The sequence below is a fragment of the Larus michahellis genome, chromosome Z (assembly GCF_964199755.1).
Source record: "Larus michahellis chromosome Z, bLarMic1.1, whole genome shotgun sequence".
Lineage (NCBI taxonomy): Eukaryota > Metazoa > Chordata > Aves > Charadriiformes > Laridae > Larus > Larus michahellis.
The window spans coordinates 42,998,207-43,015,185 of NC_133930.1; the positions used below are offsets into that span (position 1 = coordinate 42,998,207).

A 16,979-nucleotide genomic window follows, 5' to 3' on the forward strand; every position below is an offset into this window, starting at 1 on the left:
GCCGCTCTTTTCCAAACTCCCCCCTCCCCTCCACGTAAACCTCAACAGAACCTCAGTCCCCAGCGAAGCCTCTCCTGTAACATGACTTGCAAATTTTGGAGCACAGCATATGTCCTTCCAATTGGACTCCCTTCATGTATACGAGGCCGTTGTTAGATACCAATGTGATTAGGGTAGTACAAGAAGCTAAATATAAAGTGTTGATGAGTGTGCTGCCAGCATTAAATGCATAAAAGCAGGCAATACCTAGTTTCATTCGCAAGAAGCTTTTAAATCACATACAAGATCCACCTTATTCTGGACTTGCTACATGGGAATTTAGTTGTAGCACTTTTTAATGTATTCAACAGCATGCAAGAAGCTGCTTTAATCTTGGATCAAATGATATTAACACCCACAAAGAGAAGCATTTTCTAGCAACTCTTGCCAAGTCTTCTAGGACAGCCTCCCAAAATATACTCTGATAGTAACATCTGTAGTTAGGTTTGCCAATGGCTCCACTACAGCTCTATGTCTGCATGAGAGCTGGAGAGACCGAGAAATCCTGTACTCCCGCTGGCACCAGAGTCTGAGCACCCACAGTAACCAGTGGTATGGTGAAGGGAATACAGTAAGAGTTAGAGCAGCGGAGGAAAGTTAAAAGTGATTAAGTCCCCACCGAGTAGTTACAGTGTAGATGATGCAGCTTGGATCAAAGACAAGCATTAATTTGCTACTCTGGTTTTCAAGAAAATACTACCCTTTAGCTTAAAAGTTTAAATTGCCTTTGAGATAGTTAATAGCATAACACAGCAGTGATTTCACTCCCTCAGAGGAAACTTCTTTTTCTCCCAAAAGGTGTTCTCCCACATATGACTTTTGCAAAAGCTGGAGTATTTGATACACACAATGGAGACGACAGCCAATTCAGTAGCACTCAAACTTCTTAAGCCTGTATCCACACTGACCATCCCAAGCAACAATAAATAACTTGCATTTATCTATATGAGGTCAGCCTAGAAAGCAGGCATTTGAACAGGTCATGTAACTCTAATTTACTGGGCAAAGTTAATGTTTGCCTAGGGCTTTCAGATAAAATAATTGCTGTCTACATAACACTTTCATATAAACTACATGGCATAATATTTCGTATCAGAAATAAGTAAAAATGGATCATTAGTTTTCATTAGTTTTCAGGTGGGACACACAGCAAAAAAAAATAAATCTTTTTTTTCAACCACTGAGTCCTTTCAAAAGAGAAATAAAGGGAAAAAAAACCATGATTCCTACAAATATAAATTGCCTTGATAGGGATATATGTGGATCTTCCCTGTGGAAATCTCTCTGTTTTCAGGTGTCTAGCCTCAGGGAGCTCTGGCTAACAGGTATCTTTCAAAAGCCGGGACATTTTATCAGAGTAACAAATGTTCTGTTAAAGGACATAAGATTCGATATAAATTCATAGGAAGGAATTTTTGCCTGGGAAAAGAGAGAAAGGAATGTGACTGCACTAAAAACATCTGATGTTTATTTGGTCATCTGAAGCAAATCCCACAGTTGAAACAACATAGAAGTTGATTTGGAGCTAGTACTGACATAAGTCCGTATGTACATTCAAAGTCCATTCTTTTGTAAAAGGAGCCCATAAAATCCAGCTTCTAGCAATAGCTAGAAGCAAAACTGTGCAGCTCCTAATGCAAGCTGCCCAAATAAACTGTCCTAATTCTGCCATGGAAAAAATACAACTCTTTCGGGAACATCTGGAAGGAGCAAACTCCTGATGTGTTAAAAGCAAAACAAAACAAAACCTCAAATCCCAAAGAGATTATTAAGATCACCTGAGTGATCTTTCACATAAAAACCCAGTAATCCTAGTAATCCCTGCTGTTATGATTGAAGAATTAACCTTTCACTCAACTTTCCTCTCCTCTACCTAGAAGATTTCATTACTCTGCTTAACCTCATTTGATGGGTTAGTTTTAGTTTGGTTTTCCCCAAATATATGCAGAATTCTTCACTGTATTTTTGTTAAGCTGGGGGCTTTTGGTCACCAGAAATAAGAGTGAAGTACGGCTTTACACACTGAGAACAGTGCAGTGTATTAAATTTCTTTAATACTGCCAAAACACGTGAGAACTGAGTGTATGGTTCCACGTACTTTTGCATGGAAGTCAAGTAAAAGAAAGTAAGTTGGTTTTAACCTGGATCGTTTCACTGATGTGATTTACAATGCAACCATAAGAACACTTGCTCATATCTAACTAAAAGGGATAAGGGACATGCGCATGAACAACCTGGAGAGGGACCTTAGCATCCACTTCACTTGAAGAAGAAGGTACACCAGGATACACTCACAGAATATTGAGATTTTTATGGCCCAAATGTTTTCCAATCTGTTAAGAGTGTCAGGGAAGCAGAAATGTAAGTAGCTATTACTTCAGTAGCTATGCTCTGTTGTAACCATACCCAAAACCATAACATTCAAGTCAATGTTCAATTCTTTTATGAATAAATCTCCAAGTGTCATCAGTTCCTCACATATTCCAAGTTTTTAAGTCATAGGAGCATTATCTCTTCACCTCCCAGCACTATACCATGTTTCAAAAGAGGACTTACTCGGAATGACAGGAAAATGAGAACACGTATTGTGATGAAATCAAGGCAGATGTTTGCCCCACCACTGGCAAGGTTCAGTGAAATTACTCCTGTACCTCTCCCCTTCTCAATGAGGAAATAATAATTAATTAAAATGCACAAGACAATTAATCACAGCTCAATAATGCTGACATGCGTTTCTGTCTGTCACATTTAGATCTTAGCAATTGGGTTCACATTTCGCTAAAATCCAGTGATGTTCTCACAGCCACAAAGGATAAGAAATAGGGGCACCATGTCATACATCTGTTTTAATTAGTAAGAACAAGACTTTTACATGACACAGGATGAGTCACTAACTCACTGGTAGCTGACAGAGTACCCTATCGCTGCTTCCCAGACATTCCCCTCACTGTTTTCATGCACCGTTCAAAAGGCAAATTCTTCCGTCATGCTGTAGGACAGAAGAAAAGATATGCCCAGTGAACAGGCCTTGAGGATGCTGAGACAGGATTCAGTGAAGAACTGGCCCCTTCTGAGTCACGGGGCTCTGGTTATATGGGAGCCTGCTGCAAGAGAGAGATGCCATGATCTTTGTTTATTTACACATGTGAAGAAAACAAAGAAACAGAATCACTTGCAGTGATGAAACTCAGAACTAACATTTCTGAAGGTAGCAGAACGGCAGCTGGATTAAAATGGCTCTTTGTCTCTTCTGCTGTCCTCACATGTTAGCTCTCACCTAACACCTCACTCAAATATCTTGTTAAGGGAACCTTTTGCAGCATTTTCAAAAATATTCATTGAGCAGCAAAATATAAACTCTTATCAGAAAACTCAACTTGCTGAATGCAGTGAAACAGATATGCTGATCAATACCAAGGAGAAGCCTACAAGCTCAGTGCTTTTTCTAATCATCTTTTTCCAGCTACATACAGACATCTGATCGTCCTAGCACTGGACCTCTCTATATATAGCTCATTATATGACAGATATGTTTTATTAATTTGTACTCCTAGAATAGAGACCCATGGAATTAAATATCCCGAAAAAGGTAAAACTTCTATGTGACAGACGAATGTCTGATGTAAAAAATGTAATAGGATGATCAATTTGGGGAAGACAGAGCTACAGTGGAAAAATGCCAGATAGCAGTTATTCAGACAGCTCTGAAACTGTCTTTGTAACCAGACAAATAGGTAAGGCACACCAGATGCTGATGTAAGTGAAAGAAAACAGAAAAGAAAGAAAACAGTTCCTGAGTGCTGCAAAGAGCTATAAACCACTGAGCTTAACATCCATAACGTACGAATCAGTAAAATCTAGAATAGAAAGAGAATGAAGAAACATATACATCTAAGTGGGATATATGAGGAGAGTTCAGCTATAAATTATAGTTATGCCTGAAACACGTGCTGGAATTCTTTGCAGGAATCAGCAGATCCACAGGCAAAACAAGTCGGGTTGATACCATCTGATTTCCAAAAGGCAATAATGAATAGTGTCCCTCACCGAGACCACTGAAGAAATTCAGGGGACATCCTCACGTGCTGAGGAGCCATTGATGGGAGGAATCCATGACTAGGAGAACTCCAGAGGGACCTGTGCAAAGGCTTGTAACATTTACTGTCACAGGGTCAGGAACATTACACTAACAGGAAAGGGGGTTTAAAAAATGAGCTAAAAAATATGCCTGGTTATTTCTAATAGAGGAACTAGCAGATTAAATTCAAAATAGATGGGCAGAATTATGCACAAGGGGAAAAAAAAAACAAAAACAAACCAACCAACTCAGAAAAATACATCTCTCCCAGGGCTATGAAATACAAAAACCACCAGCTTCGGCCAACCACCCTTCCTTCCCTTCTCCTAATTTTAAATAAAGGACAAGCCTGTTCTTGAAAGACTGAATTGATCAAAATCTTTGCAATTGCACCTTGACTTAATTGATGAAAGAACTTGGTTTTTAAAGGTTGAATTTACCCTTTGGAAACCTGCAGCCACTGTAGGGAACAATACTGAAAGTAAGAGAAATTTCTTTTTTAAAAGGCTGTTTCTATGGGTCTGTGTAACCTGCAGCCTGGACAGATCTAAAAATTTTAGATGTAGATGTGCCATTTAAAACACTGTTTCGCTGAAAGAAATATAAGCAAAATATATAGGTTTCAGGAAGGAAAAAACAGAAAACACATTAATACTGGCAAGCTTACTGTCACTGATGTTGCACTGTGGCTGAACAACATATTTGATAGGCTTCTAAAAAAAAAGAAGTGTTTTAAGCTTTAACTCCTGTGAAAAGAATTTTTTCATTTTCTCCCCCCCCCGGAATTTTGTGTCTCACAATCTAATTTTTGTATACATGGTATTCATATACTTAAGCAAAGCATTTCCATATATCGCAGTATGAAAACAAAACATAGTCCTCTCCTTAGTTGAGGACTATCCTCAAGTAAGCGAAACGAGGAAGGCATCACGCAAGCTGCTGTCACGACTACTGTGTCATTTGCTGACGATCCTGCAGAGGGTACAGTTGCACAACGCACTGCTACTTCTCTCCTGAAACACGATCCTTCAGGGACTTCAGGGACACATTCAACTTTGAAACCAAAAGATTCATTAATCTATCTTTCTCCATTCCCCTTTGTCACACTATTAAAAGTTTAGGACAGAGAAAGGGCATGGAGAAGCTCACCCCCTTAGGCTTCCAAAGAAGTTATTTAAATACATTTCTATGTAATTCACCACTATGTTAACAACATACTGACAAAATAACTTAATTACAGTTTCAGTCAGGTCAGTATCTATCAAAAAATTTACAATTACACTACATACAGAAATTTCACAGCAAAAGACATAAGTGAGATCTCTAAATGAAAGATGTTGTTCCACTAATCAACCAGAGCAGCACTCAGGATGTGAGCCACTCCCTCCAACCAGACCTACATTTCAAGCAAATGCAGTCTAAATTACCAGAATACATGCAGGTATCAGCTAGGATTAATGAAGGTTAGCAGGAAAAGAAAATCCACTAAGCTGAAACCACATTTTGAAATACAGCATATTAGACAGTGTATTGGTAGAGCATCTATTATAAATCCAAGGAAAAAACCCTCCTAAGTTAACATACGCTATTTGGAAACAGATAAAAGTATTTCCTATCTGTCTCTTTACCAAACAGCATTCTAAATTACCTGAAATCATTTTTATGCATTTCAGCTATTTTCTTCTCAAGCTTCTGTGACTGCTTGGGGAAAATCTTAAAGTCACTGATGTAATTCTCTGGGTGTTCATCAGGATCATAATCACCAAGCTCAGCTAAACAGATCCGGAATACAAAACAGAACAGAAAAATTCAATTGCAACATTAGTTAATGAGGAAACAAGACAGTAAATACAGTATAATTGAAGACACTTGCATGACTGGTAAGAATCTAGCATCTCACAGGAAATGCTAGTTTGAAGAATCGATAGGTAACTGAAGCAACAAAATCCTTATAACTGCCACTTCAGTCAATGAGTTTCAAGTGAAGTCCAAGGTTTATTAACCGCATCAGTAATTAGCAATTACTAGCAACTACCTTCTGTGGCGGAAACATGCTCTGTACAACAGAGGCATAGGTAATGCTCCCCCTTTGAGTACCTGTCATTCTGGTACTAGGCAGAAATGAAACAATGCACTCCAGATTCTCCTCCAGTTTGTTTTACACCAGTTTATCCTCACTGATATTCACTGGTTTAATTCTGTTCTAGCAGAGAAACACAGGCTCTGACATTACTTGACATTACTTAAGATGTCCCACAGTATTTGATTCCTCTTCTAAAAGATGTGTCACTTAGGTACCCAAACATGGCATTTGTTGTTTTAGTTTTCTAAATAAGCCTCTTTTAATAAGGCCTAGACTTAATATTGGTTTGGATATGCTGCCTTATAATGCATTAAGAGCTTAATTCATGTTAAGGCAGAATGAAGGGGACTTCCACACACATGAAGCTCCTAATCGGACATCTAGCTAACTATTTCTCTGTGTACCAAGAGACGTACCTGAATTTGGTGCTAAGGCAATGATGGGAAGAAAGAGGGGAAGAAAAAAAAAGGGGGGGGGGGCGCCGTGCAGGGAAGACATTTCTCCCTGAATTACATCTTCTGTTTTTATCAGAGATTCCGTCATCACATAGATCATCTTTACCGTAAGACAGGGCACTGGATGACCCTTTTTCCTGCTTAGTTCAAAAGGAATAGGCTACATTTACATTCATGACTGAGAACATAATTTTGTTTTGTTTATAAATGGAATCTAACACTGATGCGATACTTTTTCACTTAAATGCTAAGACAACCCATTGTTTTTAACTTTTTTAAATTCCAATTTGGTTTTAGTTGGGTAAGTAGCTGAATTAATTAAAACACTTTACAGTGCATGTCAATGCAGGGAAACAGTACAACAACAAAAAAAATATACATTACAAAAAAAAAAATACATTATTGCTAGCGATATTCCCACAACAGCTTTGAATTTCTCTTTCTACTGAACACACCTATGAGTTAAGTATTTAAAAATGCCTACTGCTTGTCCTTACCTTGGACAATGCAGGCACCCAGGTAGGCAGCATCAGAAAAAGAACACAGCAAACGGCCATGGAAAATGTCCCTTTTTATTTGTAGATATAAGAGGTATCTGAAATATAATTTAAAAAATTAGGAAACGACGTGGCATCTTTTTATAACAGATTTAATTTATCAGTGTGAAACCAGTTGCACTACTATTCTGGATCTCTCTCTTGCTACCTTAAATGGCAGGAAAAAGAGGCAATGCGCAACCACAGGAAAAACTAGATGTAAGGCAAGAGATTTTTCTCAGTAACAATGAAATAATGACAGCAGAAGTAAAAAAAATCCACAAACATAACACTAAGAGACAGCATGGAGAGTATTCTATTTAAAATGTACAGCTGTTAAAATGCTCATTAGTAACGTGAAATAAATTATGGTAATATAAGTTTGTTTGAGCACACCTCCTCTCATTAAACGTTAAATAATGTCATTTCATTACACAATGAAATTGCTCTCTTTATCGCTGTAGACAAAATAGCACATTGACCACACTGGAGAGGATTTATTTCCTTTTTTTTTTATAAGTTTTGAAGTTTTGAGGCAGAAGCAACTCCCTGTGGGCCAGGGGGGCAGCGGGCACAGAGGACCTGCCCGGGGGGAACCTCTCCCATTCCTCTCAGAGCTGTTCTTCCTCCAGAGGAACCGGGGAGAAAAAACAAGAGGCTCCTTCCACCTGCCTTCCGCCTCCAACCACGGAGCAGCATTATTTCCAATAACAAGAAGAGAGGCGCAGCTGCAAGGCCATCACTTTCTCTGTTGCTTTCTCCCCCAGAGAGCAGCCTCCCAGAGACGATGGACCAACTCACGTCCCAGTGACTCACTCTCAGCTCCTTTCCCAGCCACATCGCTGGTTACAGCTGCACCGTTCAGCAGCTTCACCCCTCTGGGAAAACAAACCGTTTAAGCATTGCTTTAGTCAGATAAAAGTCAACTATCTAGAGGGTACTATCAGACCCAGTCTGCTTCTGCAGACCTTCAGGAAAATTCCTGGATGCTGCCAGTCCTCTCCAAGCTTATGCTACAGTGCAGCCAATGGAAATGTGCTTTATGAATAACATTGATGTCAGACATATTTTGCCCAAGTTATTTGGTTCTGTGTGTACCAACTCCTGCACCAAGTAGCTTATCTGAAGTTTACAGTGAGTTCTAGATTTGAGCAAGACTAGAATTATTATCTGAAGGGCAAGAGCGATTGTCCTCCTTTCCTTCGATTGTTATTAAATGCTACCTAAAGACGAGACAGTTATCACCGAGAAAAGCAATTTTTTCCTCATTGTGAACATATCCCTTCACTGCTCTACAGTATTAAGTTTCTGCAGGAACTTTGCACTTTAAAGCCTTTTTTTTTATTTTGCAACCCCTTTTTTTTCTTGTAATCAGTGTCCAGTAACAGCTCACCAGTTCACTTCCATAATTTGGTACTGCCACAGTACAGGTATTTCCCAGAGGGGAGCTGCATCAGGACAAACCAAAGGCCTCAATGAGATGCAGTAAAAATTCTTAACTGCAATGACAGCCTACCGGAGAAGGCTCAGTATATTGATGCAGATACCACACATAACTTGGGCAAATGAGCAGTCCCCATCCTAAAACTTTTGCTAAGTCTTGCCAGGGTGAAAAACTGGGTTGTTGTTCTCCAGAGTGACCATTAGCTTGAGGCCAAACTGAGTCCACCTTCAAGAAGTGTCAAAAAAAGCAACCTATGAAAGGAAGTCCCAAGATTTCATAGCATGGCTTGTGAGCTGAGACATAAAGTCAACAGATCTCCAGTGACACTGCACGTTGGTGGTTTCTGAGTTTGAAAACTACTATAAAGAGACACGAAAGTAAAGATGCTTCTGGAAAAGCGTGTTAACCCACTGCTCCCAACCTACGTTTGCAGACATGAGGCTGAGATGAGAACTACCAGTCCGAAGTCTCAGGACCGTGCTAGGTCCAACTCTCCAGCTGTACGGATGGAAGCAAATGCTATGAATAGTTACTTTTCCGTTAATATTTTGGTATTTACAAGAATAAGAATGAGTTTTGCAGGAACTTCTTTCCCCTGTAACAGGATTAGGCACCAATGCTGCCCACCCTGACCACCTATTACAAGCCATTATCTTGGGAGCCCAAGGAGAATGGAAAATCTTCAAGAATTGACTAAAGCACCTGTTTGAGAGTCAGGCAGCCTCTCTCTCTCTCTCTCAAATGCTATTCAATAAATCACAAGTTAGGTTCCTGAAGTGAGATGGCAGGGAGTCCCCCTCCCCTCCCAATATATGCTTATTTTATGAGAATAAACACAAAAATACACATACATGAATTTCGTAGAATTCAAAACCAGCTTTCTTAATGCAGGGAGACAGCCATAAATACAACAGTTTGTGCTGGGTCACCAAGATACTACACTGGCACTTAGGATCAAAGACAACAGCAGCATCAACAGAAACTCCTCAGAATGAGGGCAAAAACTCATTTCTATGCATTCCACTAAAATTCTATACAGATGAACATGCGCGTTTGGGTGGGAGTGTGCATACTTGTGGCATTTCTAAGCAAATCATTTGTTGCTGATCAGGATCAAAGATCCTCTATGTTTTTATTAAATTTCTGCATCCATAATAGTCTCAGTTATCTGAGCCGATCTTAAACAAGAAATACATGGCTTTGTTTTCCACAGAAAGAAATCAAACAGGAATAAATATATATCATACTAGTTTCTTGCTATGAAAGAATATGAAACTATGAAAATTTGTAAAAGCAATACACCTCAAAGTTAGCTTCCTTACATTAAAAAATAATATATACTCTTTCAATCTATATGGTCAATACGTTAAGCTAATAAAAATGTATTATTATCCATTCCCTCCAGCTATATCACTGGCTCTGCAAGTTGTTCAGAATAAAAAAAACAAAAATAAAAACAAAATAGAATTCAAAAATTTCAGAAAACTCCCATTATAATTTTTCTGTAACTTCAGAATAACACATTTTTCATTGTCTTGTCTCCCTAACATGCCAGGGAATATTTCCTTCCTGAAACAATTGGGAAAACACAAACACATATTCAATTTTGCTGAGAGGTATGTTAACAGAAAATAAATAAGAGCAAGCAGAGGATATCTAACAAACACAGTACATAAGATATAATTTTAGGGAAAAGAACAGCTGTGCCTCAGAGCTGATTTCTTCCAAGTGATCATCATGGGATGACAGAGCTGAACACAACCCATCAGGTAGGCTAGCTAACGTCACAAACACAGGCCATCAATGTTATTAATCTCTCTTTGCTTTAAAATATATAATCCCTAGCACTTGCTAGTCCGAGGAAGAAGCACTGTTTTTCCTCCCTCATATGAAAGGGTGTTTGTTGCAATGTTTCAGTGGCTGTTTGGGGGGCCCAGGGGACATGTCTTAAATTGTTGATGTACCTTTCTATTACAGTAGTCATTTTTTAAATAAAAATACTGAAGTTTATTTTTTTCTGTCACTAATATTCTGTGCTGCTGAGTTGCTGCATGCATTTGACTACTGAAATCCTTAATCAACTGGCTCAAAGAACTATTCCATTTCTGAGGAAAAAAAAGAAAAAAAGAAACACCTCCAAGACAGAAGGCAGCATTCAAGAGGGGAAAAGAGGCACAGAGCACAGTTCACTGTGAAGACTGGAGAAATTGTTGGCTGGGACACAAGGGAAGCACTTGCTCTTATAAGAAGGGCAGGGGAATACCCAGAATCAGAGAGTCTGGATGTGTTTTTTGGAGACCACCCACTCAGCAAGCTGCACGGGATACTGTTCATCTTCAAAGCAAGAAGGGCAGTCTGGCACAAGATTAAGACATTAAGGAGTTCTGCCAATGAAGGAGATACATGCACTTTGGACTGAAAGCCAACGTTGCAAGCTTTGCCAAAGGTTGGCTCAACCTCAGACGCTTCCTATAAACCTGATAAAGTAATTTATGTCCCAGGTCAGCAAAGACCTATGAATGCTTATCTGACTCCTGAATTCTGTAAGGTTTATGCGTGTACTTAAAATCGCCTACACTTACAGAAATAACTTGCAAAATCAGGTCTGATTTTGCTGCTTCTCTTGTCCTTCCATCACAGCTGTTTTGCAAAGCCCTGGCACAACTTTATAGCCTGATTTACAGCCCTAAGTACTCAGGCTTACCAGCAAGCTAGTAAATGTATGCTTCAGAGCTTACACTCACAAATGTCTGTCACCGGAATAACCTCATTTCCATCTACTATCTGTTTGCAATACAGATGACTCAACTCCAGGTTCGCCAAGCCCCTACCGCAACTGCAGATGAAGGGTCAGCAATATCTATTCTTGTTTTCAAGCAGGCTTCACGACCCCCAGAGACCATGTTGCTAACTGCTTAATAGTCAATTTATTTACCTATTTTAAGATGTTCAATGAGGCAAGAAAGCTTCCGCCCAGCCAAACTTTGTGGTTTGTCCATGTAGTGTTTTCTTGTGCTCAAGTCACTTCACTCATTTTATGCCAGTAACAAGCACTTTCCAGCTGACAGACTCGGTCACCTCGAGAGGTCCAGCAATGTTTCAAAAATTGTCATCTCAGCATGGTGTCTAACTTTGACTGCAGCGCTCTTTCCCATGCTACTGTGCATACTCAGGTGCAGAGTAGCAGAGGACAAATGCACCTGTTTACAATATGCCTGGATCAGGTGCCCTCCCCCACCCCAGCAGAATTTATGAGTTCTTTATGTATATTATTCTGGACACTAATTTCACATTCTGCCTTCTACAGCAGATATCATCAAGTACACTGCAGAAGTCCTGCCAAAGTCTATGAATCTAATATAAACACTATTACATATTAGTATGTAATATCACAACTAAGAGAACACTTTTTCTATGCTTTACAGTGCCACCTAGATAACAAGGCTAATAGAGACAATAATTATATTATCTAAAAATGTATTGCTTGTCTACTTACTAATATTTGAGAAGTATTTTGATACCTTATAAACTAAAGAAAAGACATCACTCTATTAGCTATTGATAAAACAAGGAGTTGACAGATAGATCTTGGAATCACCAACTCAGGGCACAGCAGCAGCCAAAAAAGCCAATAAAATCTTGGGCACCATCAGGACAGATACTATGAACAAGACAGAGGGGCATTCTGCCACTATTTAAACCCTTGGTGCAACCACATCTTGAGTGTTTTACCTAGCTCTAGCCTCCGCATCCAAAGTAGGACATAGTTGAGCTTGATACAGAGAACAACTAAAATGAGTGAGAGGGTAGATCCACCCTTACAAGGAGAGACGGTGATGGAGGAGGAATAAGGCTGAGTCTTACGAAATCTTGAGGGTAGTGGGAAAGGCAAATGCAGTACTGCTGTTCACTGAATCCTGCAATTCTAGAGCTAGGGGAAAGCAATGAAATTCGGAAAATTGCTTAAGGCAGATGAAGGAAAGTACCTTGCACAACAGGTAGTGACCCACCCTCCCTGTTCAATGCTTTCTGGAAAGAAATACTAATGCTAAGGATTCAAACAAAATGAAAGTAGCAGCACCTTTAACTCCACCCTGAACCTAAGTTCCTCCTAGATCGCCAAAGTCACCAGAGAAGCTCTGGATCCATAGTATTACCAAAAAAAACCCCAACAAAACCAAGCACAAAACCTGTTCCCTCAGAAATAAATAGTCCATTTTCTGCCCTGGGGTGTGGGTGGAAAGGTCACTTGAATAACAGCTTTCCAGTAATCTCAAAGCTGTCATTTCTGTGGTCATGATGATGACTGCCACTTGTTCTAGCAATATGTGGGCTTGTCCTTCTGGCTTCAGAGCTGGCCAGTGCCTGCATTACAGTGTACGGTCTTTCTTTGGGAAAGGCGAAAGGTGGGAAAAATTACCATGCCAGCCAGCTGCTTTACAGCACTGGCTATTGGGGGAATGGGGCTGGGAGGGGGCCGGGGGGCAGGAAACTTCATTGCTACACAAGAATTCATTTCAATGATGAATAAAGAGGACAAAGGAGTGGTAAAGCACAAGCTTTGTTTTGGATACAGGGTACATAAAAGCCCCACCACAGCACTGGAATAGGTTCTCCTCTGGAAGCTTCCACAACTGAGCTCCATCTTCTCAGCCCTCATGCATCCCCTCAGAGTATGGGGGATGGAGGACCTCTGAATGCGTAAGGTCTCCTTCTCCCACAGGCACAAGCTCCACCAAAAAATCCAGGACTCTCCTGGATAATTTTTTTCCCCACCCCAAATGCTATCTGCGAGCCTGCCAGCACAAAGTGCTTTTACTAACGACTCTCATTCATTTTTAAGACCTATGCTATTCAATCTAATTGTGAGTCCAATACTATTAGAACTATAAACTCACTTGAGAGAAAGCCAAAACAGACAGGCGGACTTGCAGAGGCATCAAAACATAGCCACCACCACACATCTTAAGAAAAGCAGGACAGGGTACCCAAAGAGGCAGAAGTATTCCTAAATAATGCCCAGAACAGGGTTCGGCAGCACAGGCCTCACCTTGGAAGGATGAACATAATGCAAGGCTTTTCAACTTGCAAATAAATGGCATGATATTCAAGCATTAACAACCAGCTGGAACGCTATCAGCCTCAGCTGGCCTCCCACTTCTTGGGGGAAAAGCACCGGGCTCCTCTAGTACAAGGCAATATGAAGTACAGCTGTTTGAGACAGGGCTAGTCAAGCATTGCATGCCTGCAGCTGAATTGCCCTTCCTCGCCCAAGCTAGCTCCCTCAGGGCTCTTGAATTTGCCACGTTTACGTACCCCAAGTCTTTGTCATTTTATATGCTTTTCTTGTATCAAAGTACTCATTACACCGTTTTATGACAGCCTAGTGATTGAAGAACTGCTTCTTGGATTAGGAAATATAGATTAGGAAAAAAGGGCATGATGAAAGCTAGTTGAAATAATCCATCTTCGGTTAATTCTGCCAGCTACTCACCCATGCCCTTTTCTAGGTCTGTTTTTTTCTACAATAATCATGGATTACTGCTGATACAGTATTATCTGTAGCATTTTAGATCGTTCCTTCAGGACCTCAAATGACTTTATGTTCTCTCATTTTAATTATACATACATAGTATAATGTAGGGATTTGGAGATAAGAAGGCATGAGGCCTTGGGCTACTTTATTACATAAGAAAGAACAAACACTGATTTATTTATTACCTAAACAAGAACACTGAAAAGAAATAACATAGTAAAAATCTGTGCCCAAGTGTGACTGGTCTTTGGATCCATCTGTACACGCACCCTCGACTGTTCGCATTCTGTTCACAGGCAGCATCCCAGGCCTTCCCAGCTGTGGACCCTTCCAGGGCTCTGACCTGAGATGAAAGAGTAGTGAAGAGAGACACCAAGCAAAAATGCCTGCGCTTTCCAGAGAGTGTAGTGGGATGCTGTTTGTACTGTGAATTGAATGACCTCTGCAGTTACAATTTCCTTCATGACAATTTTATATCTTTGTACACCATGCCAGCAGAATAATCTTGACTATCATAGTGAACTCTGGCATATCCTTTTTTCTGCGCGTGATTTCGTGCACATAGCTAAAGAAAACCCCTTCTCGCCTTGAAGCCTATCATGCTTTCTGGAATGCACCAAAAATATGAAAAAAAAAGAAAATGAGGAGAAAAGGAAATTAGCAGCAATACTGAAAATGTACATACTCAAGGCCTCTACCCCAATCCTGTGTAGTGTCAGCCATAAAACAGGCTGCAGAGCAGATGCTGATTTAACAAGAAAAGAAACCAAAATTATGTTTTACACGTATGTGTGGCAGGGAGCAAGGGAGATGTGAGGACCTGCCTGTCATGTTGCTACTGCCTAATTAAAAACTAGTAGTTATTACTCTCATTAGGGATGCTCAGTGAAGCCAGTTAAATGCTGCTTTCTGAAACAGAAGTACTTTGTTCCGGCTTCAAGTCACCTGGACGTGCTAGACAACCAGATCTAGAAAGCCACAGATGTACCACTCAGAAGAGCCTGACGTCCTCCAGATACCGCGCATGAAGCAGAAGTCAAACCCTCAGAGATAGCCACAGCATAGAGGAACATAATTCTTCTACTAAGGTTGAGCACCTCTCTCCCTTCAAAAGATTACACAAACTGTTAAAAAATCCATAATCACTGCTTTCTGTTGCAATCTGCTGAGCCTCCAGTGCACCCGAAATAAATTCAGAGGCCCCATCATTTAAGGAAAATAAATTAAATCCTCGCCACTTTCTCGTCTCGATATTTTAAAAGGCATTAGCAAAAATGCCTGACTAGTTTAACTAATAAAAAGTATGTGTTTAGTCTTCCTCAAACACGTTTCAAACATGTATGGCCTCACTGCCCTGCTGAGGAAGCACTATTTCCAAAAAACAAGGACAGATCTTCTAAATCCATGTTGACTCGACAACCCCCATGGCCACTGAAGTTAACTTGTGAATTGCAATCCTAATGCCAGCCGACTCTAGAGAAAAGGGTGATCATGGAGCACACAGAACCTCCTTCTGCAGCAAGAGGCGGGAATTTTGTCCTGAGTCCACGGAATTCCTTATTTAGCAATAATATCTCAAAGTGCCTTAACATCCCGAGGCAGGCACTGATTTTATTTCAAAAGCATAGCTATGGAAGCGATCGTTAATTAAAACAAGGGAAGATGAAAGTAAGCGGGTGGAATGGTACGATGTGACTGATGATATTCACAGACGTCCTTAGCAGTGGAACGAAATGCAGTGACAGGCAAGCGCGTGGCTCGATCCTTTGCCCAAGGCACTCCTGGCCCCTGAACACACAGTGTGTGCGCATTGTCAGGCTCTTATAGGTTTTTTTCTATAATATCACAGACAGAGGGATGACTTCAGCTCGTTCATTCTCCATCTCAATTTCCTGAAAATAGTTCCACCTGTAAAACCACAGACTAACTCAAGGATTACAATTCAGCCCAGGCTACCAAAAGCAGGACAGAAATGAAGCAGCAGTAATCTGAGGTGACAAATACTCAATTTTCTTCCTGTAAGCAATGTCTAAATCATGATTAGTATTTCTATCCATGTTATGCTATTTTCACAGAAATCAAACAACTTACTCCATACACACACAGTTTCATGTACTGAATGGATGTTAACTTTTTAACATCAGATATTGCCATGGAAAAGCAGGAAAACCAGCTCTTTTTAAGATCTTTATGTCTCTGATGTCTCTATGGTATTTCATAGAATCATAGAATGGTTTGGGTTGGAAGGGACCTTAAAGATCATCTAGTTCCAACCCCCCTGCCATGGGCTATTTCATTAAAGATTTATTCCTATAAGGCTTTTACAAAGACTGCATCGACAATAATCCACATGGGGGATTTAGACAGGGTTAATTAATATTCTGAACCAAAGAGCAGTGTGACAATGTGACAGGATGAGTCTTACTGTATCTTAATTTCATTACCCAAATGGGAACTACGGATACCCGTCAGATTTCTATCCAGTTGAAGAAGACAGCAGCTCTGTACATCCTTAGGCACGGAGAGTAGCAGAAATGCAAAACACCATTACTCTGACTCAGCTGACTCTGTATACAGCTATGAAGTACAGATGGCTTTTAAGTCAAAGGGTGACAATATCATTAATTTATTTTCAAATCATCTTAAGCACACACTGCAACAAAAGTGATTGTCCAGTGAACAGAGCAGAGCTAAAAAAAATAAAAAATCTAACAAAAAGCCAACTAGCTATCAAGGCTTCATGACTCTTCTCTGTCAAATACTAACGGACTTTTTTCTTCTTGAATTTCACCAATCATTGCAATCCAA

General features: G+C 40.1%; 1 protein-coding gene across 2 annotated transcripts in view; it reads right to left on the minus strand.

Moving 5' to 3' along the window:
- The window catches only part of FRMD3 (FERM domain containing 3), a 139,668-nt gene that overhangs the window by 36,599 nt on the left and 86,090 nt on the right, over nucleotides 1–16,979 (minus strand). Inside the window, exons 5-6 of one of the 2 annotated variants that reach the window (XM_074570364.1) lie at nucleotides 7,153–7,250; nucleotides 5,766–5,889 (exon numbers count right to left, since the gene is read on the minus strand). The exons of the other annotated variant lie outside the window; for it this stretch is intronic. Coding sequence (XP_074426465.1) covers nucleotides 5,766–5,889; nucleotides 7,153–7,250 — 222 coding nt within the window. The remainder of the gene's footprint in view (nucleotides 1–5,765; nucleotides 5,890–7,152; nucleotides 7,251–16,979) is intronic. 2 annotated transcript variants of the gene reach the window in all.